Here is a 24,027-nt window from a genome sequence, read left to right as displayed (position 1 = left end):
CGTGAGGTACCAAGACGTTCCCACTCCTACTTTAAAGGCTAAAACAATTCATATTCTCTCTTGCCAAGAAAAAACAAATCTTCCCATGTTTTTCCATACAAGCAAGATAGAGCGTAGGCAGCTTAGCTTGAAACACTTCCCCAACTCCGGTGGGCAGAGTGCGGGAGAGGCGCAGCACATCTCACATGAGTGACAACGTACATAATGACATACACACATTGTAAACATATGACAGAAGCTATTGCATTTTCGTCTTGTCTGACGAAAACTGGCATTCGTTTCATTATTAGTCTCCAAAGCCACGTTTTGAACTCATTATCATGAAAAAAATTGTCCGTCAATTAACTCATTTGCTCCCAAAAACTAATCAATACGTTCCATTTTTAATTGTTTCAGTGTCCCAAAAACTTATTTATACGTCTTTTACGTTTTTTTTTTCCAAGAGGCATCGCTAGGTTCTGTTGCACCTAAACTGCAATGCACAACGCTCAAAACTCATTTTAAAGCAATAAAACTGGCCACTGGAGGGCAGTAGCGCATTTTGTAAGAACTCATCTCGGGCCAAGAAGGGAAGTGAAGAAAAATAGTCAGGAAACGGAAGTTGGAGGGATCTTGTGAAGACGCGTGAGAATTTGAGAAAAATGTGGAGAATGATCGGGGGAGAAAAAGCAAACGACACTGGAGGAGTGTTTTGAAAAGAAAACGAAACTATCGTCAAAAAAGATTTTAAAAAGCCTTATCTTGATGAGACCGACTGTGACGGCCACAACGCGTGTGGAACCTGAGTTCCACACGCGTTCTGTGAAGCTCACCTTGCGTTACTCCTGACCCCGGGGTTGAAACCAACAATGAAGATGATGAAACAAGTGAGAACGATCTTGATCCGTACTCATCAGATTACTGGGAACCACCTCATTCAACCGGGAGCAGCCGAGAGCCTCCCCCGTTGTTATGTGCGCAAATAGTTCAACAGTTCAATAGTTTAGTTATGTGTAAATATATTGTTACTTTGCGATCAAAAGCTCTATTTGTCTTGTTGTTTGTTATTTTGTAAAAGGAAAACATTATTCAGATGTTTGGGATGTAACTAAAGCAAAAAATAGCTGTGTTAAAGTCAAAAGTTATGTTTGAAATGTATGCTTTCACAAAAAGCTGAATTTCACTGTTTTTTCAGAAATTGGAAAATTGCTCAAACTCAGCTATTTTCTAATGCTGATTTCTAAAGAATGGAAAAAGATATTTACTAACTTTTTTTCTGCTGAAAGATGAGAGTCGAGTCTTTCTTTTGGTGGGTTCCATGTAGAGCTGAAACGAATACTCGATCAACTCGAGTAACTCGAGTTTAAAAACTGATCCAAGTAATTTTATTCACCTCGAGGAATCATTTAATTTTGCCAGCTCTAAGCATCACGTTTTGCCCGGACTACTTTTAATGTGGGACAACGCGCTGACGTCACGTGCGTAGAGGAAGAAGCAATTAAAAAAAAAAAATTTTACTGCAGCCGACAGCCGCTACAAACTACGCCGACGTTGCTAAAAACTACGCCCGCATGATGCTAGTGTGGTAGCAGGTAGTGTCCGATGCGTCTCATAGATATCGCATGCATTTAGGACTAGATGCGAAATGACAGACTCTGCCGCGTCTGGGCAGTGTTAGTAAACAGCTGCCATCTTTAAGCAGTATACTTCTTAGCGCTAATAAATATAACGTTACTGTCACTTGCTCACGTAACGTTAGCCCTTCGGAGGGCTAGGCTTCTAGTGATTATGACCACTGTCGATGCATGGCTAACGTGTCTTACATACAGGCTTAATTTAATCTGTAAAAACACAGCGCTGTAGAGTGATGAGGGTGTAAAGTTAAAACATAACAAAGCTAACTGTCAGTTTTAGCTCAGTAGTCATTGCTGAATAAAACACCAAGTAGCACTGGTCCCTAATGTGCTCCAATACAGCAGGTATTATACATTTATTTTGAACACTGCAAAAACTCAAAATCCTATCAGTACTTACAGTTTAGACTAACTTAAACTTAACCAGAGCTTAAAAATAGCTTGACACAAATGGAAATTCAATTGAAACACATGGGAAAAACACATAGCTTTCAAGTGATGTGTGTTATCCAGCGTAATTACATTTTTAGGTAAGAATTTTTTTTTTTTTTTTAATAAGATCTAGAAGTTTTTTGAGTGAAAGCAGTGAATTTTTTTCCTAGTCACATCTGAGATGCAATTTTTGGCTGTTTTCAATAATGTACATCGAAAATAAAGACACTGATTGACTGGAAATGGTTCAAAATTGGATTAAATGTCTTTTTTTTCTCATGTATATTTTAGGGCTGTCAAACGATTAAAATTTTTAATCGAGTTAATTACAGCTTAAAAATTAATTAATCGTAATTAATCGCAATTCAAACAGTCTATAAAATATGCCATATTTTTCTGTAAATTATTGTTGGAATGGAAAAATAAGACACAAGATGAATATATACAACATACCGTACATAAGTACTGTATTATCATTTATTTATCATAACAATAAATCAACAAGATGGCATTAACATTATTAACATTCTGTTAAAGCGATCCATGAATAGAAAGACTTGTAGTTCTTAAAAGATAAATGTTAGTACAAGTTATAGAAATTTTATATTAAAACCCCTCTTAATGTTTTCATTTTAATAAAATTTGTAAAATTTTCAATCAAAAAATAAACTAGTAGCCCGCCATTGTTGATGTCAGTAATTACACAATGCTCATAAAATCAGTCGGACCCAAGCGCCAGCAGAGGGTGACAAAACTCCAAAAAACCCAAGTAACAAGTTGGCATTGCACTGTGCTGTCATTTTAATCTGTTTGAGCGAGCATGTGCGTTAATTGTGTCGTATTAATCGCCGCCCGTTAACGCGATAATTTTGACAGCCCTAGTATATTTATAATTGCTCTTTACCTTTGAAAAAATGTTTTATCCGATTATTCCGATTATTTAGCCGAGAATTTTCAATCGATTACTCGATTACTAAAATATTCGATAGCTGCAGCCCTAGTTCCATGTTTATATAGCAATAGAGCAGAATTTTCTGTGGGCCTTGCAAAATCAGTCAAAATCCAGTAAAACGGCCGGGAGCGAAGGGCCTTGCTCTGGTGAAAATGGCTAGGAGTGAATGAGTGAAAAATGTTTTTTATCCGCTTTGTTGATGCAAACAACAATGCCAAAAAGTTGAAGTAACTTTGTTTTTATTGTTTTTTTCCAATCTGGACTAATTGGACATTGGAGTCTTAGCTCGCTCTGTATAATGACAATACTCTCATTGTGCGTTTAACAGCTTCCAAGGCCCTCCGTCAGATGGAAGGGCAGGTGAAGGCGGAGTCTCCGGCAGCCCAGCAGACACCCCCCCACGCTCTCAACTCACTTCAGCACCTGGGACAGTTCCCTCCCCTCATGCCCAACAATAACAACAAGCAGCAGCAGCCAGCGCAGGCTCCCGTAGAGCCTGTTCAGGCAGCTGCAAATCTAAACAAAGCACCCACTATGTCCTACGCCAGCGCTCTCCGCGCGCCGCCCAAACCACGAGCCATTCGCCCCGAGCAGGCCAAGAAGAACAGCGATCCACTCTCGCTCTTACAGGAGCTCAGCATTGGAAGTTCAAACGGTAGCAATGGCTACTATTCCTACTTCAAATGAGTGTCACTCTCAGACCCATGTTATATACTACAAAAACATAAAATAACCACAACAAAAAAAAAAGAAAAAAAGAAAAAAAATCAGAAAAAAATAGTGCAGAGTTCATTTACATATTGTTTCTACCAGTAGGTTTGTTATCTGCATTTTGTTCCATTTTAAACCTTTTATTTGTAACCGTTACTCCTGTTTCACATATCTGTGAAGAAAACAAGTATATATAATTGCATTACTGGTATATATACATAGTCATTATGTATATATGAACATATATACCTATATTATCTACAATTGTATATGTACGTAATGCTAAAAAATAAAAGTATTAAAAGTTTTAAAGAGGTTATGGTTGACCACTTAGGTTCCCTGCAATTTTACTTCCATATTGAAGTTGGCTTTGCTGGTTACTAAACACACGTGTTGGCATTTCTGTCAAGTTTGTTGTTTTCACCTGATTGTTTATTTTGTTTGTTCTACTCTAGTTGTGGCAATGGTCAAAAGTTAAGTGGTCAGCTGACACACGATCAATATGGAGAAGTGTATAGAAGTAGATGTTTCCTCTAATCTGTACATTCAAAAAAATAAAATGACTGAATTGTTCGCCACAGACAAGTCGTTAAATTATTGTATTGTACACCCTTGCTATGATTTTTTTGACATGTCGGACACTCTTGACAACCTGCTAATTCAAATGTTTCACATGTATAGATGGTTTTATTTACGTTATTGCTCTTTGGGGGTCTTAAATAGATAATCATTGGGCTCATTGTATGGGAGTATTGGTTTAAAAAGTGGTTTAAATTTTACTAATTTTTTAATCATCGGGTAAATTACAGTGCAATTTTTTTTTTTTTTTATAGCAAAATCCCTCTCACTGATCGGTGTGCGTGTTTATTTTTTTTTTCGTTCCTGGTAAAATCGTAGTCGTGGCAGTTCTGGTTGGAATCAAAATGTCTAAAGTTCTGATAATATATAAAGGGAATAGGAAATCGAAATAGGAAATGAATCCTGCGATTCGTAGGAGGACGAGAAGGTTTTGAATGTTGCAGTCCTGTGATGGTTTGTGTATGTGAACAGGGGGGGCGCTAAAGCCAGAGTGGTGTCACTGCCAGTAGTACGCCAATTTAACACTGACGTGATGAAAACGTATTGTTGGATGCAGCGGAGATCAGACTGTAGCATGCACTTTTGGTACTTTTCCCTATACGACAATCTAACAATGTGAGCTTGCCATCCTTAAGCTAAATTCATTAGTCATGTTTTCTTTCAATTCACTCAATTGCTCTTTAAATAGTCAAAAAGTAATGAGCCCAGGTTGGTTTAAAAAAAAAACAATTGGGGCGGGGGGCTTTTTTTTTTTTTTTTTTTTTTTTTGATCATTACATTTGACTAAGATTGAATTGCTCAATTCACTGCCATTTATGAGTATAATTGTCAATTTCGTTTTTCAACAGAGGTGGGAAGCGTTTGATGCTTCAACCACTTCAAGCTGGGAAACAATATTATTGACACACAACCACCAGCAGATGGCAGAAATGAACCATTTTAAGAATAGTTTAAAGCTAGTGAGTCCATATGGTTATTTTTTTTTTTTAAGATAGCTGCATTTTTTTAACCTAAATTGTACTTTTATTTTTAACAAAGATTTTGTTTGCAGCCTGTTTGTCAGCCATTTTGGAAATGGCATCACTTTTCGATGCCCATCCGAAGCAGAGAGTTGTTTGAAATTTCTGAAAACATTTTCAAAAGGTTGCAAAATGTGTCTGGGGAACCAAACCATCAGTTGAAAAACGACTGCTTGCTTTGAGTGACCTAGATAAAGAAAACATTTGAAAATGTTAAGACATTTCTATTTACAAAATGGCTGACAGATAGAGGATAGACTTAAATTTAAACCTTCAAAATAAATTTAAACTGCACACTTTGAAATTTCTGTAAAAACTAATTTCAATTGAATTGGGCTTATTACTTTTTGCCTGTCACAATCAGTCAAAAAAAATGTTCTGTTGGCTTTCCTGAGTTGGTTTTTTGAATTTTTTTTTTTTGTTTTAATAAAAGCAGTTTTTACACCCTAATTCTTTGTTGACAAAAACCCACCATATTTCCTCCCCTCTCTCATCAGAGTTTGGGAACCAGTTTTGATTGCTTTTGTACCCAAGTTACATAGTTAAATTGCTAGCTAGTGCAATTCTCAAGTTCACTGCTTGTTTTTACCAAGGAAATAGCCAATTAATAACGCAAAACAAAAAGTGGAAACAGCAGCTGCATTATTTTGTTTGCTTAATATGACTCAAACTAAGGAGAGCGTCCCACTGTGCCATGATTTTTACATATAGCAGTTTAACATGTTAAAATCTGAAAAGGGGCCTCCTTGTCTGAACCTTGTGTTGTCACTTACATTGTATTGCTGAGGTCCCGATTCTTGTCACTTACGGTATAACAAACGCATACATGTAAATATGCATTTTCTAGGTATTTACAAACCCTAAATTTTTGGGCAGCGTCTCAATTTTTGTAGATGCTATTCAATTTCCTTTTTAATTATGCAAAAAATTGACTCGAAACAATGGGTAAAAATCCACTTGGTAGGTCCAAATGTACTCGAGTTTTGTTCCAGATGACAAATTCTTGTTGCGCGTTTTTTTTTTTTTTTTTTGCCCCTCTGTACAATACTTACATTTATGTTGCTGTACTCCAACTTTTGTGCCACATTGCAGCTATACTACAGTACAATCACGATTTTTTTTTTTTTTTTTGCATGGTCATGTTTGATTTTGATTTTCTATCCCTGTTTTATTTGTATCAAATGTGGGTGGAGAAAAAAAAGGAACTTTTGTTCAACCCTACAATTTCTTAGTGTATTTGATGTGTACAATGTGACAGAAGCCAGCTCTTCTATTTTACTAACATGTCATTCAACAATGTATAAGTCATGTACATTTGTGTGTTTGAAGCAGGGCTCAAGCTGAGGTTGCTCCCTGGTGCGTCTGATGAAGCTCGTGGGATAAACGTGCAATAGTGCTAATATTTCCCTGCCTCCCCAGCTCTAATTGTTTATATTTGTGTTTGTTGGGATGGAGTCGCAGCCAAAAACAGTTGAAGGGATTCTATGTTTTGTTTTGTTAAATTGCTTCGGTTTCTTGGTTGGAAATGTTTTGGCCTCCAGTTCAATGTTTTTTTTTTAAATGTAATATTTGGTTGCCTTTTTAGAAGAAAAAGAAGAAAGAACGCAAAAGTCAAGCAATTTGTGAGCGGCACACGAAGGGAGCAACTTTGGCCCAGCCGGTAGTGTTAGATCTATTTCTCCATCTCTTTCTGTCATCCCGTTGCGCTCATCTGTTCTTCCCCGCAGTGAATCTGCACTGGCACGTCCATCCACCCCCTCACCCCAGTGGCTAATCCCATGTGGGTTCAAAGTACTGAATAGATCTGTTTAACTCTTCTCCATTTCAACTGATGGTGGTTATAATAAAGGATTTAGACTGTGTTTTAAAGGTTATTTACTTTATTTGTTTCTCTATTAAAGTGTTTTTATTGAAACTTGCTTGTTTTTTTTCTTTGTCATCATCCGTCGCACATGACCAGGGGTAAAAGTGGTTAGATTTTATTGCCGGGACTCCCTGGCGTGAAGGTCGCCACGGAGCCAGAAATTTTATTTTTTATTTTTGGGAGGGATGGGGGTCAAAACTACTGAAATGCAAAGAAAACTGTTTTGGTCAGTTATTTCTATAATACATAAAAAAACAGATTTTCATTCAAAATTGTATTTTTTTCAATGATTTGCAAAATAAAAGTTAACACAAACAGATATAACCCCAACCTCCAGCTCCTAATTTTTATTTTCCCTCATTTCCTCTCATCCTAAATGCCAAATCTCAATTTTAACCACTTAAGAACATAGGATGTATATTAAAATGGAAGATAATGTAAACATTTGTTGTTGTTTTTTATTTAAATAAAGATATAAGTAACATACATTCAGAAAAATAAGTACAAATGACATATTATGCACAGTGAAATGGAATATATTTCAAAGATCGTGCAAACATGGACTTTTTTAAGTCATAGGGAAATGAATAAGTAGCCTAACATAAATGAAGAAATATAAGTGCAAAGTGCACATTGACAGCTAAGGTGTTCTGAACCTCCCCATATGTGCAAATAAAACTAAATATAAATGAGCCGCCTTAACTCTTTCCTTGCTCTTAAAGATTTGATCCATTTTCTGTTGCTTTTTTTTTGTTTGTTTGTTTTTTTGTTGCTGTTTCAGAAAACATATACATTTGAACCAATCAGAGCTAACTACCATAATTTTCGGACTATAAGCCGCTACTTTTTTCCTTCGTTTTGATACCTGTGACTTATAGTCCAGTGCGGCTTATTTGTTGATTTTTTTTAGGCAACACTTTATTTGACAGCGGTGTCGTAAGACTGTCATAAAATCATCAAAATTATGAAATGACACTATCATGGACATTACTGAATGCTTATGTCATTAAGTGTCATTTGCCAAATTTTGTCACTAACTCAATTTTTGTCCATCTTGGATCTTTTGCATCCATTCAAAAGTTGAGATCATTTGCCGGATAACACTTAATGACATCTGTTATAAGCATTCATGAATGCTCAGGACAGAGACATGTCATAATTATGATTGTGTAATGACAGTCTTATGGCACCACTGTCAAAGTGTTAGTGAATACCATCACTAGCAATTCATGAAACAATTAGAACAGTAACTGAAGAAATATTTAGCACAGAACATGATTTTTGATTGTTATTTACATCTGTAGCACTGCAATGCATGCTAAGAGGCATGTTGGATGACAACAGTCAACAGCAGGTGGCAGCAGAGATTGAATGTCTCCCCTAAGGGAGCAGTGATGGCCAAATGAAGCTTCTTGAAACAGTAAAGCTTTGCAGTAATTGGTTCAAAGTTTAATGATGGTTCATTTGGTCTTGTGACAGTCGGTCGTATGATGCCGCTGTCAAATAAGGTTGTACCGGTTAATATCTTTTGGTGTAAATATCCCATGATACAGTGAGGACAGCTGCGGCTTATAGTCCAGTGCGGCTTATCTATGAACAAATGCCGTTTTTGTGCCAAATTTGGTGGGGTGCGGCTTATAGTCAAGTACGCCTTATAGTGCGAAAATTAGGGTATGTCTGGTGATCACATGTCAGTATGTCAGCCAATTGAACGGATAAATGAGCCCAGGCGTTTTGCCTGCATTCACACATTGACGTGACTCGTCATCGTCTGACTCTGATAACTGCAGCAGCTGGGGAAACCTCCATGCCGTCTGTGGAATAAAATAAATAATAAATATCGGTGGAACTGGATTACGCTACACAAGCACTTTATTATGCTTGTTGTTAATACTTGTGTATGTAAATCTGATGTTTGTAGATTATTTTCTTCTTGGAGATGAAATGCATGTGTGGCAGCTTTGTATTTATTTATTTTTTTTACATAGCGTTTTGACAGTTGCCGTCATATTTTCGGAATCAAAGCACCATATACCGGAACAGCGTTCCGGCCCAGAATCTTATACCGGAACTGCGTTCCGGCCCTGAATCTTATACAGGAACTGCGTTCCTGACCGTTCCCGCCCACTTTCACCCCTGCACATGACTAATGTCTTAAATTTGGGACCTATTTTCAGAGGTGGGTACGTGTTACATGTACTCAGTTACATTTACTTGAGTAACTTTTTGAGAAAAATGTACTGTAATCCTCGGACTATAAACTGCTTTTTTCCTTCATTTTGAATCATGCGACTTACAGTCGAGTGCAGCTTATTTGTTAATATATTTGGGTTCATAGGTAACACTTTATTTGACAGCGGCGTCATAAGACTGTCATGAAACCAAGGGTTTGCATAGAGACGGTAGGGACATAACACTACCAACTTTTCAGGATACTCAAATTATCCCCACCAACTTTTGAGCAACCATATTTGCAATATATAATGACTTCAGTTATATAGGTCATTTAGATTGTCTTCCTATATGTTTGTAAGTAAAGATGTCCAGATCGATCGGCATCCCGATCGATCGGGTCCGATCACGTCATTTTCAAAGTATCAGAATCGGCAAAAAAATATCGGACATGCCGTTTTTTAATATATATATATATATTTTTTTAATTAAATCGTTTTTTAATTGTATTTAACGTTACAGACAAAATGTCTTACACTCATCCAGAGTCTTTAGTTTTGGCTTAAAGTAGGGCTATCAAATTTATCGCGTAAACGGCGGTAATTAATTTTTTTAAAAATTACGTTAAAATATTTAACACAATTAACGCATGCACTGAACGACCCACTCACGCATTGTCGCGTTCAATCTATAATGGCGCCGTTTTACCTATACATAGAGCTAAAAGGCAGCGTAAAACGAGTAGAGTGAGTTTTGGCAGTCTTTGGAGCTTTTTTTAAATGGCTAATGCCTTACAATCCCTCTCTCAAAAATTAGAAATATTGAAGGAATCAATGTGGGGAAGTAAGGTAGTAGTTGATCTTTTTCTTAACACCCTATGGTATTTCCCAACGCAGAGAATATATATCAATTGGTGCCACTACGCACAGTCATGGTTGCACTTCCCATCATGCATTTGGGCAGAACAGTTAAATGGCTACAGTATCATTTACTGAAAGCTCAACAAATACACTAGATGGCAATATTTAGTCACAATATACAAAGTCACATTTATCCTTTAAGAATTACAAGTCTTTCTATCCGTGGATCCCTCTCACAGAAAGAATCTTAAAAATGTAAATGCCATCTTGAGGATTTATTGTCATAATAAACAAATACAGTACTTATGTACTGTATTTTGAATGTATATATTCATCCGAGTTTTATTTTTTTTCTTAATGCATGCAAGTTCTCCCACTTGAAAATATTAGAGAGGCCTGTAATTGTCAACATGGGTAAACCTCAACCATGAGAGAAAGAATGTGGGAAGAAATCCCCAGAAAATCAAATAGTTTGATTTTTAAAGAATTTATATGCAAATCATGGTGGAAATAAGGATTTGGTCAATACCAAAAGTGTGGTTCTGGGATTTTTGCTCACCGTTCTTGTTATCATTTTGACGCCACGGGGTGAGATCTTGCATGGAGCCCCAGATCGAGGGAGATTATCAGTGGTCTTGTATGTCCTCCATTTTCTAATAATTGCTCCCACAGTTGATTTCTTTACACCAAGCGATTTACCTATTGCAGATTCAGTATTCCCAGCCTGGTGCAGGTCTACAATTTTGTCTCTGTCCTTGGACAGCTCTTTGGTCTTGGCCATAGTGGAGTTTGGAGTGTGACACTGACTGAGGTTGTGGACAGGTGTCTTTTATACCGATAATGAGTTAAAACAGGTGCCATTAATACAGGTAACGAGTGGAGCCTCGTTAGACCTCGTTAGAAGAAATTCTCTTTGACCTCTTTGACAGCCAGAAATCTTGCTTGTTTGTAGGTGACCAAATACTTATTTTCCACTCTATTTTGGAAATAAATTATTTAAAAATGAAACAATGTGATATTGTTTTTTTTCCACATTCTGTCTGTCATTAACTGTAAAAAGAATTCCTGTTTGCTTGACATTAATAGAGTGCGTCATCGTATTAGGAGAACTTGCACAATTGATGCATGACCAAATACTTATTTGCCCCACTGTATATTGTACTTGAGTACATTTTTTGGATGGCTGATTTTACTTTTGAGTAATCTTATTTTGAAGTAATGCTACTTTTACTTGAGTAAATATTTTTTTGGCTACTTAACTCTACCCACCTCTGCCTATCTTAAAATTTCAACTTATCTTGCCCAGTTTACAACTGCTTTCAAAATTTAATTGATATTTTTAACATTTGCAAATTGTGGTTCCAATCCCAAATTTTTTTTTGTCGTTTTGCTAATAATAACTGTAAAAAGATTTCCTGTTTGCTTGACATTGATAGAGTGCGTCATCATATTTTACAAGCATATTTATTTTTCATTAAAAAGATACACACACACACAGCATGAAATTCAACCACACATTGTTAATTAAACCCAGAAAAAAACCACCTAAACATTTAGGTGTTTTTTTTCCATACCAGACTCAAAAAATAAAATTAGTAGACAGACACGATATGTACTACAGATGATAAACACGCACTATAATACATAAGATCATTGTGGAGGTTTCAGCATGAAAAAGCAATTAATTCCAATTTCATATTGATTGAAAGTTAATTTACCAAACAATACTATAGGATTTCCAAATGTATTTAAAACTTAATGTCAAACTCTGACGTATTTCATGTTTAATATGTTGCTTGTAAAATAACAAGTAAGAAAAAGAATAAGGAATATGTACAATACATATCATACTTAAGGCAAAAGGCAGCATGCACTGCTTAAATGTTTTCATATCACACCATGGTCACATCTGGAAATTATTTGAACATAAGTCAATTGGGGTGAGCAGGGTACTTTTAAAACCGTATATTGACATATATTGGAAAAAGACAATTTTCTTGCCTGTCAAACATGAATTTAGACAAATCTTTTCCTGTTTAAGGTCAATAAGGATTAGCAAAAAAATATATTTTGGGAATATCTTGAGTCCAGAGTCTCAATACTTTTCTCCAAGTCGCATTTGGAAATGGCACCCAAGGATGAACTATAATCGATTTCTGATTTCTTTTGAGTTTCTCATAATGTTACACAAAGAATATCTCTCTTTATTATGGCATCTAGCAAACACAAATCATTTTTGTAATCCTAAATTGACCTGAAACATGACAAATTTGGCCATGTCAGACAATAAAAGGAACATGTAAATATTTGGCTTTAACTGTAACTGCGAATGTAACTTCATTCAATATGGACAACTGATTGAAGCCCGATACATTCACACAATATAATTTGAAAAAAAAAAAGGGTAACACTTCATCTGACATTGGTGTCCTAACACTGTCATATGACCGTCATAATTATGACATTTAAAGGGAAACTCGTACTTAAAGACTTGTAGGCTCTAATAAGCCACAATTGTTCTCTTTTACTAAAATACGTTAATAGAAGCACATAAAATATTGCCATTGATTTTAAAATCTATAACATTTAGTACATGTTTTGACCTATGGAGGGTTCCGTGTTTTATGGACCCTCGGGGTGATGACGTAGATTGTCACTCTCACTCGACGAATACTACCGGTTTACTGCAATTCCTTGTATGCGGCGAGACGTCCAACACATGTGCCCATTGGTTAAAAGCGGGGAGTACGTTCTATTTGTATTTTTACTGAGTCTTATTACATTTTCATTGCCTCAAAATACTTTTTGCATGTGTTTCCCTCTCATACTTTTAAGCGTTGTGTTTTCTTGCGGTAGCTTTAAAGCAGATTGTAGATCTGTTGACCACATTAGTCAAAGTAGCATATTTAAACCACCCTTATTTGATATTACTATGTTTAAGTATTTTCTTAAGGCATCTTTAGTATGTTCTGTCTGTATGCATCTAAACAAAACAAGCTGAAAGTCAAATACTGGGATCATGACACACGTTTTGATAAGGAGGTGGCTTGCATTTTGTAGGTGACAATGTTCCCTGTCCACCGAGAAGGCCACTCGGCTGACAACCAGCAGCTTTTCGCGCACCGTGGTCATCGGCCGATGAGCGTCCATGCTCGGGGAGCCCCCAGCTCTTGTCTCCAGTTCTGGATTGTGACCAGACTTCCACCCCCTCGGTCCTCTTCGTGTGCTCGCCAATAGACCACTATAATCGGCTTGGGCTCGGGCAGGGTTTGTCCGGTGAACGACGAGCCGAAACTTGCTCGCTGCCGAGGGCTGGCCGATCGGTTAAGGCTGTGACCCTCGACATGAGTCGGGGTAGTTTTGTGTGATTTTTCATTTTCAAAAGGTGAAAAAGATTGGAAGAGCCGCTTGATTCTGATTAGCATTTAGCCTAGCTCTTACGCCTCCTCTGTTGTTTACGCTCGTTCCTCCATTTCGGAGTCGCCGGGAGGGAAATGACAAGAGCCGCACTAAAATACCGTTTGGGAGGTTTAAGAAGTCGTCAGTTTTGACCATTATGCGGTAATTTAACCCTGTCATACTGAATAAATGCATTTCAAATATTTCATATTCCATTTAGCACAAGACTATTATTTGTCATGACCATACAATTTATTAAGCAATCGGGAAAAAATACTTATAGCCAAAGAATATCCTGTAAAAATTTTGGTGTAGAGAGATTGAAACAATGATGACAATTTACAGTATGCTGTAGTCATTAGCCCCCTATTTGTTGTCGTTCTGAATCTTCCTCCTGCCCCAAATACGACTCAAACATACTGTATATGGCTGTATGCCAAAGGCTTCCTCTGAATCGACAATATCACTTGAAAGATCCACGCTTGAACCAGAATTGCCAAAAAATGCTTCCTTCTCCATTGGGCTCAATTCTAAAATCATTACTCCTCTGACGTCATCATCCAGGTGGAGGCGCCAGAGCACGATAATGACAGGCGGGGGTAAACGGCAGATTAAAAGACTTTTCTCGTCATCTGCGCTTTCCCAAATTGTTGTATATAGTCGAATCGTCTCAAAATGTGATTTTAATTCCAATAGTAATGCTATTAAAAAAAAAAAAATTATGGTGTCATAGGCACTTTAAGGCGGCTTTATTATGTTCTGTCAGTATGCAGCACAGAATTGCAGAGCGTGAACAAAACAAGCTGAAAGCGCACGGTAGTACTTTGAGTGTCAAATTCGCCTCTTGTAGCACGCTTCGCCGGTGTAGCACATTTTGGCTGAACGTTTTTTTTCCCTACTTTTGTCTCATTTCATCCCGTCTTTCCTGTTTATTTTGTTTTTGCTGTTCGTTTTTTGAAATATCGACAGTGCTGTCATGCCCATAAATGTTCCTCTCGAGTTCAAATTGAAAGGGTTGAACAGGGGGTATGTTTATGTCGCTAGAGTCATACTCTGGAAGCCCGGCAGCGTAACATTCTGACGTCACCGCCCCGCGACGTCAACAACAATGGCGACCTACTAGTTAAACTAATTTTACAAATTATATAAAAACGAAAACATCTAGAGGGGTTTCAGTACCGAACTATTTTAAATCATAATAACAGTTATCTTTTAAGAACTATAACTCTTTCTATCCTTGGATCCCTTTAATGTATGCTTATGTCCAGTTCAAAGTGACATAATCAGCTGGATGACAATTAAGGACATCTGTCATAAACATTCTTAATGCTCATGACAGTCTCATGTCATAATTATGACTGTTTTATGACAGTCTTATGACACCGCTGTTACATAGTGTTACCGAACAAAGAGTATGACAAATTCAAAGAAAAGGAAAACATTTCATTGAACAGGCTTACTTAATGAATGGACTGTTTATTGTAAATTCTACAGTATAGCCAGCCTGTCTTCCTGCATGTGAACGACTGTGTGTTCTCCATCTCCGTCATCAACCATGTAGAAGAGCTGATGCCCATTTTTATTTCTTGTGTATATTTTCAAAACTACAGTATACAAAAGACCTACATTCAAGTTGTTTGATGGTTGCGAGGTAAACTTCCCATCATGGCTGAGGTCCTTCCAACTCATGTTTTTGTCATGCTCTAAAACCTTTCACTCCACTTGCTCGGGCTCAGCGTCCATGCAGGTTTCCCATGGGTTCCTTGGCATTTGTGGCATGGAGAGGATGAGAAGAGCGATGCCGGTGAGAAACAGAAGGATGAAGCCGACACACGCGCAAGCGAAGGACCAGCTGTAGTAGTACTGCATCCAGATTGTGTCCTCGCTTTCGATCATGCGTTTGACCGATTGACGCATCACCTCCAGCGAGATGAAAGAACAAAGACCTGGAATAAAATACACTCACGAGTCGGCAGTTGAATAAGGACTTTTAGCTAAGTCAACCTACCTGAAAAGGCAAAAAACATTCCAGAAGGTTTGAGAAGGTATAGTCTTCCTTTTCCTTTACCCGTGCACGAGCCAATCAAACACAGAGACCCTAAAATCATGAAGCCCACACCGAAGATGGAGATGGCCGCCGCAGAGATGTTGTACTCTGTAACGAGAGATCAAGTTGTTTTTTAGCAGGGTCTATTAAACATACCGTTTGCTTTCATGAAAAATGACAGGATCAGGGAATACCGTAGTGGCCCAAATATAAGACGGTGTTTTTTGCATTGAAATAAGACTGAAAAAGAGGGGGTCGTCTTATATTCGCGGTCTAGACATTATACCCATTCACGACGCTAGATGGCTCCAGATATCATTGAAGCGATGTTCTGTTATGAGAGATCTCAGCTACTCTCAAGTTTAACCAGTTTGCATTATTTTATTGCAATGTTTTTCCTTATTCAGGTTTGTTTCAAGACTACAGTTACAGTTAGACTTCACTTTGATGGTTAATACAATTTTGTTGTTTTATCATAATAGATTGGTTATTTACATTTCAAAAACCAGAAGCCAGTCATTTACGAATGTGATTGCACTTTAGTTTACATATTTAACCCTTAAATACCTGCGACATGAAGCAATTATTAGAGAATCCCAAAATTTGAAAAATAAGGTCCTAATGAAAACTTTTTTTCAAATCTGTAAAAAGTAAAAGTCAAAATGAATACAGTATGTGTAATAAGCGCTAATATCTGTAACTAGGGTTGTTCCGATCATGTTTTTTTGCTCCCGATCCCATCCAGATCATTTTAGTTTGAGTATCTGCCGATCCCGATATTTCCCGATCCGATTGCTTTTTTTTACTCCCGATTCAATTCCAATCATTCCCGATTATTTTTCCCGATCATATACATTTTGGCAATGCATTAAGAAAAAAATGAATAAAACTCGGACGAATATATACATTCAACATACAGTACATAAGTACTGTATTTGTTTATTATGACAATAAATCCTCAAGATGGCATTTACATTATTAACATTCTTTCTGTGAGAGGGATCCACGGATAGAAAGACTTGTGACTTTGTATATTGTGACTAAATATTGCCATCCAGTGTATTTGTTGAGCTTTCAGTAAATGATACTGTAGCCATGCCCAAATGCATGATGGGAAGTGGAACCATGACTGTGCGTAGTGATACCAATTGATATATCTTCTCTGCGTTGGTAAATAACATAGGGTGTTAAGAAAAAGATCAATTGCTTCCCCACATTGCTTCCCATGATATTTTTCTAATCGTAGGGGGAGGGATTGTAAGGCTTTAGCCAGTTAAAAAAAGGCTTCATGAAGAGGCTGCCAAAATTCACCCTACTCATTTTACGCTGCCTTTTATCTCTCTACAGTGGGGAGAACAAGTACAGTGGTACCTCTACATACGAATTTAATTCGTTCCAGGACCTTGTTTGTAAGTCGAAATGGTCGTATGTCGAGCAGGATTTCCCCATAGGAATACATTATAATTCCATTAATTCATTCCGAAGCCTAAAAACATACACTCAATTCTTAATAAATACTGCTGGCACTGTTACAAATGGCAATTAAACATAGAAAAACAAATAAGTTATGAATACATAATTCAGAATAATATAATAATAAGAAGAATAATTAATAATTATTCCTGTAAATAATGTAACGAAGTGGATTCTAATATGGCGGACACTTTTTACTGTCCCTGAACGCACCGCGAAGCTGACGTCTCAGTGAGATAGGTCGGTGCGGTAGAGATAATACTTTCGTTTTCTTGAGAGCAGTCAACTGCTTAAGACAATGGGCGTTTTGTGTTGGATAAGTTCTTAAATAAATGATAAAAACGTGATGAAGCTGGCGATTTCCTTGGCAATGTTACCACAATGATAACTGTCACCTTAACTTATAAATAGTGGCGAACGGTGGTCGGAAGAGGACCATGGAGCTGTATTGTTGAGCCAGTTCAGGGACGCGCACCCCAAGCTCATATTTTTCTATAACTTGCATCTTCATTTCAATGGTAAGCATCACTTTTTTCCTTGTTTCTCCAACTGTATCAACTTTTTTTGAAAACTGTGTTGATTTCTCACACAAGAAAATCCACCGTGCGTTCGTTTGCAGTGCTGTCATGTCGTCGTATTTCGAGCAACTCGTCGGATGTAGAAACAAATGGCGGCTCAAATTTTACGTCGGATGTCGAAAAGATCGTGTGTCGAAGTGATCGTATGTAGAGGTACCACTGTATTTGATACACTGCCAATGGGTTTTCCCATTGGCAGTGTATCAAATACTTGTTCTCCCCACTGTATATAGGTAAAACAGCGCCATTACAGATTAAGCGCGACAATGCGTGAGTGGGTCGTGCAACGCATGCATTAATTGCGTTAAATATTTTAACGTGATACATTTTTTAAAAAATTAATTACCGCCGTTATCGGGATAAATTTGATAACCCTACCTTAAGCCTAAACTAAACACTGTGGATGAGTGTAACATATTATGTCTGTAACATTGAATACAATTAGAAAGCGATTTAATTAAAAAAAAAAAATTTTAAAAAAGGCATGGCCGATATTTATTTGCCGATTCCGATACTTTGAAAATGACGTGATTCGACCCGATCTCTATCTGTAACCCTTGCTAAATCCTGTTTTTTATTCTCGTGGAACCTGCAGATGCATGTGTTGACTTGCATCCATCATTTTTTTTTTTTTTTTTCAAAAAGAAATGTCAAAATTCTGAATTAGTCTCAAAATCATGAAATTTTAGGTGTATCAAATGTGATACATGCATGGCAATAAAGGGTAAATAAAGGCAAAATAACATGCTTTTTCTCTCAAATATATTGTTATAATCATTTGTTTCGGATATACTGTAAATATTTTCTGTATAAAAATTAATTTGGTGTTCAAAAAGTCTTTTTTCAAACTTGAGTCTTGAAAAAGAGGGGGTCGTCTTATAATCAGGGCCGTCTTATATTAGGGCCAATACGGTATTTATGTTTTATACCTTCTAATATATATTAGGGCTGTCAAACGATTAAAAATTTTAATCGAGTTAATTACAGCTTAAAAATTAATTAATCGTAATTAATCGCAATTCAAACCATCTATATAATATGCCATATTTTTCTGTAAATTATTGTTGGAATGGAAAGATAAGACGCAAGATGGATATATATATATATTCAGCATGCGGTACTTAAGGACTGTATTTGTTTATTATTACAATAAATCAACAAGATGGCATTAACATTATTAACATTCTGTTAAAGTGATCCATGGATAGAAAGACTTGTAGTTCTTTATGAAAAATGTTAGTATAAGTTATAGAAATTTTATATTAAAACCCCTCTTAATGTTTTCGTTTTAACAAAATTTGTAAAATTTTCAATCAAAAAATAAACTTGTAGCCCGCCATTGTTGACGGCAATAATTACTTACACTATAAAATCAGTCGCACCCAAGCGCCAGCAGAGGGCAGCAAAACTCCGCAAAACACAATTAACAAGTGGGCCTTTCACTCCTCTGTCATTTAAATCTGTCTGAGCTGGGCCAAGTGCGTTAATTGCGTCAATTTTTTTAACGGGATTAATTTAAAAAATTAATTAACGCCCGTTAACGCGATAATTTTGACAGCCCTAATATATATATATATATATATATATATATATATATATATAGATATATATATATATATATATATCTATATATATATATATATATGTGTGTGTATATATATATATATACAGTATATATATATATATATATATATACTGTATATATATATATATATACACACACATATATATATATATATATATATATATATATATATATATATATATATATATATATATATTCAAATAATATAGTACCTTAATGGGAAAAAAGAGAAAAATCCAACCTTCAATACAAGTGCATTCATTCAGTGGGGGAAAAATCTCACATAAAGAAAAAAATATTTGACATCAAATAATGTGTGTCACAATTATTACCTCTTTTGCCAACAAACAAGGTCTGGGGACTGAGATGGCCATGGGAGGAGCTTGACTTTGCGTCTGGTGAACCATTTATGTGTAGATTTGGCCATATGTTTAGGGTCATTGTCTTGCTGAAAGACCCAGTGACGACCCATCTTCAGCTTTGGGCAGAGGGTCACAGATTTTGATTTAAAATGTCCTGGTATTTCAAAGCATTCATGATGCCATGCACCCTAACAGGGTTCCCAGGGCCTTTGGAAGCGAAACAGCCCCACAGCATCACTGACCCACCCCCATACTTCACAGTGGGTATGAGGTGCTTTTCAGCATGCGCATCTTTCGTGGCACGCCAGACCAACTTAGAGTGTTTGTTGCCAAAAAGCTCAATCTTGGTCTCATCTGGCCAAAGCACACGGTGCCAGGTTTCAACTGGGACCATCTCAGTCCCCAGACCTTGTTTTGTTGGCAAAAGGGGGTTGTACAAAGTATTAACACCAGGGGTGCTAATAATTGTGACACACATTATTTGATGTCAAATATTTTTTTCTTTATGTGGGATTTTTCCCCACTGAATGAATGCACTTGTATTGAAAGTTGGATTTTTCTCTTTTTTTCCATTAAGGTTCGATATTATTTGAATTTAAAAAATATATATTAGAAGCTAAAAAACACATCTTAACCAGGGGGGCCAATAATTATGGAGGGCACTGTATTTAAATGTTCAGATATTAACCCATTATTGCCAAATGTATCACATTTGATATACCTAAAATTTCATGATTTTGAGACTAATTCAGAATTTTGACATTTCTTTTTGAGAGAAAAAAAAAATGATGGATGCAAATCATCACATGCATCTGCAGGTTCCATGAGAATTAAAAACAGGATTTAGCAAGGGTTATAAATATTAGAGCGCTTATTACACATATTCATTGACTTTTCTTTTTACAAATTTAAAAAAAGGTTTAATTCTGACCTTATTTTTCAAATTTTGAGATTCTTTAATAATTGCTTCATGTTGCAGGTATTTAAGGGTTAAGATTTGAATGAGGCAAAATAACATGCTTTTTCTCTCAAATATTTTGTTATAATCATTTGTTTCGAATGTACTGTAATTATTTTCTGTATAAAAATTAATTTGGTGTTCAAAAACTCTTTTTTCAAATTTGAATCTTGAAAAAGAGGGGGTCGTCTTATAATCAGGGCCATCTTATATTCGGACCAATGCGGTATTTACTGTATGAATGAAAAATATCTCATGTTTTTTACGTCTGTGGTGACAGCGTTGGTTCAATCTCCGGGTGGGGTGAAAATGAGAAGGGAGTGCAGTAAAGTCACCGCCAGACGAGTTGCATACGCATATTTAAAATAATATAGGTCACTTTATATGCAGTCCGGATGTTGTCTGCGCCTGTTGATGGATTCTGTTTGCAGATCAATTTCATCCTGTGCAGCATGAACAGCAGCTGTACTTATTTTTTCTCTCTCCGCACAGAGGTGGATAGTTTGTGAGGTATTTGATCTGCGGCCTGTTTACATGAACCGCACCCAGTGGGAAGCTGCACCTTTGAGGAAGGGAAAAAGCCTTCATCTTGAGGTGAGTTGTACGCTCACCACGTTTTTGGATGCTAACAACAGTTATGTTTGACATCAAAAACTGAAGTCAGCGTCAAACAGAATAATTTCACTGTAAAATAAAATAACCAGTAAAGAGTCAAAAAAATTTTTATTGTTCTTTGTCTTTTGCCGGGTCAGCAAAGCTATTCTTGAAATTAGGGTTGATCATGTTTGTGAACAGAATCAACTTTACACTTTATAATAACTATCTGTTATAACTAGTTAATAGATCATTAATAAACAGTTAATAAATGATTTACTGTTGATTAGTGCAGTGTTTTTCAGTTTGTTCAGCATTTATAATTATGCATTATAGATGGTTAATGTGTCATAAATAAACTGATGGTTAATGAGTAATAAATGACTTGTAAGCAATATGTCAATGATTTACACCTACTAATTAATGGCTTAGTATCAATTGATAGTTTATGTTGTTGGGACATTATTCTAAAGTTGCAACTATTCCTCATTTCTTAATTGTTAGTGAATGAGGAATAAGTGCTACTTTAGAATAACGTCCTAATAACATACAAAAGCTTTAAATATACTTAATATATTAAATCACTTTACAGATTAGTTATTAATAGCTTGCTAACCATCAACTAAACTTTAAGGAACAGCAATTACATTGAACAAGTTCAGAGGTACGGAAATTTGATGCGATATTTAAAATGTCACATTTTTCTACCTCCAGATTGTTCCACCCATAAGCCTTTCTATGTGTTGTGCTTTACCAAAGAAACAACAAAGACGAAATGTCGAACATTTTGTTTAATACATAGAAACACACATACTCTACTAAGCCATCGCATAGCAGATCAACAAAATACTAGTACATACCCATGACTTTGCGACACATTTTGTGCGAAACACAAGATAAAACTGAATTTAGGAGGGGCATTTAACCTTCATACATCACAGCAAACTGTTAATAAACACTTAAGTCAACAATAAATCATTTATTAACGGTTTAGTAATGATGTATTAACTAGTTATAACTGATAGTTATTGTAAAGTGTTACCTCAATTACTTTGTGGGTTTTAGTACCTAACCCCATAAATACTTCAAAATGTGATGTCCACACATGTGTTCGCTAGGTCTTAATTATACTGTATATAGAGCTGAAACGATTACTCGAATAATTCGAGTAACCAGATTTTAAAAACTGATCAAGGAATTTTCACCACCTCGAGGAATCGTTTAATTTTGCCAGCTCTAAGCATGACGTTTTGCCCGTCAGCGTACAGAAAGAAGACAGGAGTTGATTACAACCATACATTAATATAGAGGTGATGACGAAGAAGCCAACGAAAGCGAAGACAAAGGCACCAAAAAAAGCAGCAGCATTAGCAACATGTATAAAGAACTATATGCGTTCGTAGGCAGCCGCCATCTTAAAGCCGTAGACTTCTCAGGAAGGCTCTGTTGTATAGAACCTTCCTCACGAACCTAAGTAACTTTTTATCTAAAATGCTCCTAAATTGGCAATACTTAACTTACAGTTGTGGTCAAAAGTTTACATACACTTGTGAAGAACATAATGTCATGGCTCTCTTGAGTTTCCAGTTATTTCTACAACTCTGATTTTTCTCCGATAGAGTGATTGGAACAGATACTTCTTTGTCACAAAAAACATTCATGAAGTTTGGTTCTTTTATGACTTTATTATGGGTTAACAGAAAAAGTGATCAAATCTGCTGGGTCAAAAATATACATACATGGATCTGAAAAAGCGAATCAGTTGCCACGTTTACAATCGGTTTAGATGTTCAAACCGAATAAATGCGTTCCATATAAACACCTCATTCGGAATGAACAGGCCCAAACCGAATGGAATTTCATTCCGATGCACAGGGGTGGAATATTCCTTTTCCCAAACCGATTAGAAGTAAAATTATATCATGTAAACAGGGAAGCGGAATGGTGTCTGGTTGCGTTCTTTCTGCACATGCTCCGTACTGACGTGGTGACGTCACTTGGTGACGTAAGCAACGTCACTTGCAACATCCAAGCACAGCGCACCTAACTGGAGTCCGGCGGAAATATTGTATTTAATTCAAACTTTAAAAGAATTGAATATAATTGCTCGCTTAGATGGGCGTAAAACGAGGAACAGTGAACTATTTAAAAAAGTTCACGAGAGGTTACACGAAGCCGGAATAGACCGGAGTGTTGACCAGATTAGAAATGGTGGAAAACGCTGACAACCGGCTACTACAAGGCAAAAGAGCAAAACAGCAGAAGCGGATACGACCCCACAAACACAACAAGTGGGTTAAAGTTAAAACAGCAGCACTCTGACGATCGATCTCCATGTTTTGCAACGTGACGCTTTGTTTTGATTAATCTGCGCATGTCAGACGGCAGTTGTCAAACGTCCTTTCGGAATAAAGGCAGACACATGTAAACGCTGGATCGGAATAGATGAAGTGACATGTAAACAGCTGATCTCAAATTTCCATTCGGAATGATTTGAATCGGTATGAATAAAAGTCAGCATGTAAACATGGCTATTGACTTGAACAAGTCAGGAAAGTCACTTGGAGCCATTTCAAAGCAGCTGCAGGTCCCAAGAGCAACAGTGCAAACAATTGTTTGTTAGTATAAAGTGCATGGCACTGTTTTGTCACTGCCACCATCAGGAAGAAAACGCAAGCTATCACCTGCTGCTGAGAGAAAATTGGTCAGGAGGGTGAAAATTCATCCGAGAATCACCAAAAAGCAGATCTGCCAAGAATTAGAAGCTGCTGGAACACAGGTGTCAGTGTCCACAGTCAAGCGTGTTTTGCATCTCCATGGACTGAGGGG

General features: G+C 36.7%; 2 protein-coding genes across 5 annotated transcripts in view; one reads left to right on the top strand and one right to left on the bottom strand.

Moving 5' to 3' along the window:
• helz (helicase with zinc finger) overlaps positions 1 to 4,548 on the top strand; it is a 66,319-nt gene extending 61,771 nt beyond the window's left edge. For all 4 annotated transcript variants that reach the window (XM_057842978.1, XM_057842975.1, XM_057842977.1 and 1 more), the window contains one exon: positions 3,326 to 4,548. In XM_057842978.1, coding sequence (XP_057698961.1) covers positions 3,326 to 3,684 — 359 coding nt within the window. In that variant the 3' untranslated portion in view covers positions 3,685 to 4,548. The remainder of the gene's footprint in view (positions 1 to 3,325) is intronic.
• A 10,530-nt stretch (positions 4,549 to 15,078) lies between these two features.
• The window catches only part of LOC130919900 (voltage-dependent calcium channel gamma-1 subunit-like), a 37,557-nt gene continuing 28,608 nt past the window's right edge, over positions 15,079 to 24,027 (bottom strand). Inside the window, exons 3-4 of the mRNA XM_057842530.1 lie at positions 15,610 to 15,756; positions 15,079 to 15,547 (exon numbers count right to left, since the gene is read on the bottom strand). Coding sequence (XP_057698513.1) covers positions 15,315 to 15,547; positions 15,610 to 15,756 — 380 coding nt within the window. The 3' untranslated portion in view covers positions 15,079 to 15,314. The remainder of the gene's footprint in view (positions 15,548 to 15,609; positions 15,757 to 24,027) is intronic.

Source organism: Corythoichthys intestinalis, chromosome 8 (assembly GCF_030265065.1).
Source record: "Corythoichthys intestinalis isolate RoL2023-P3 chromosome 8, ASM3026506v1, whole genome shotgun sequence".
Lineage (NCBI taxonomy): Eukaryota > Metazoa > Chordata > Actinopteri > Syngnathiformes > Syngnathidae > Corythoichthys > Corythoichthys intestinalis.
The sequence above is the reverse complement of the archived record's forward strand: the minus strand, read 5'-3'. Positions and strand labels throughout refer to the sequence as shown.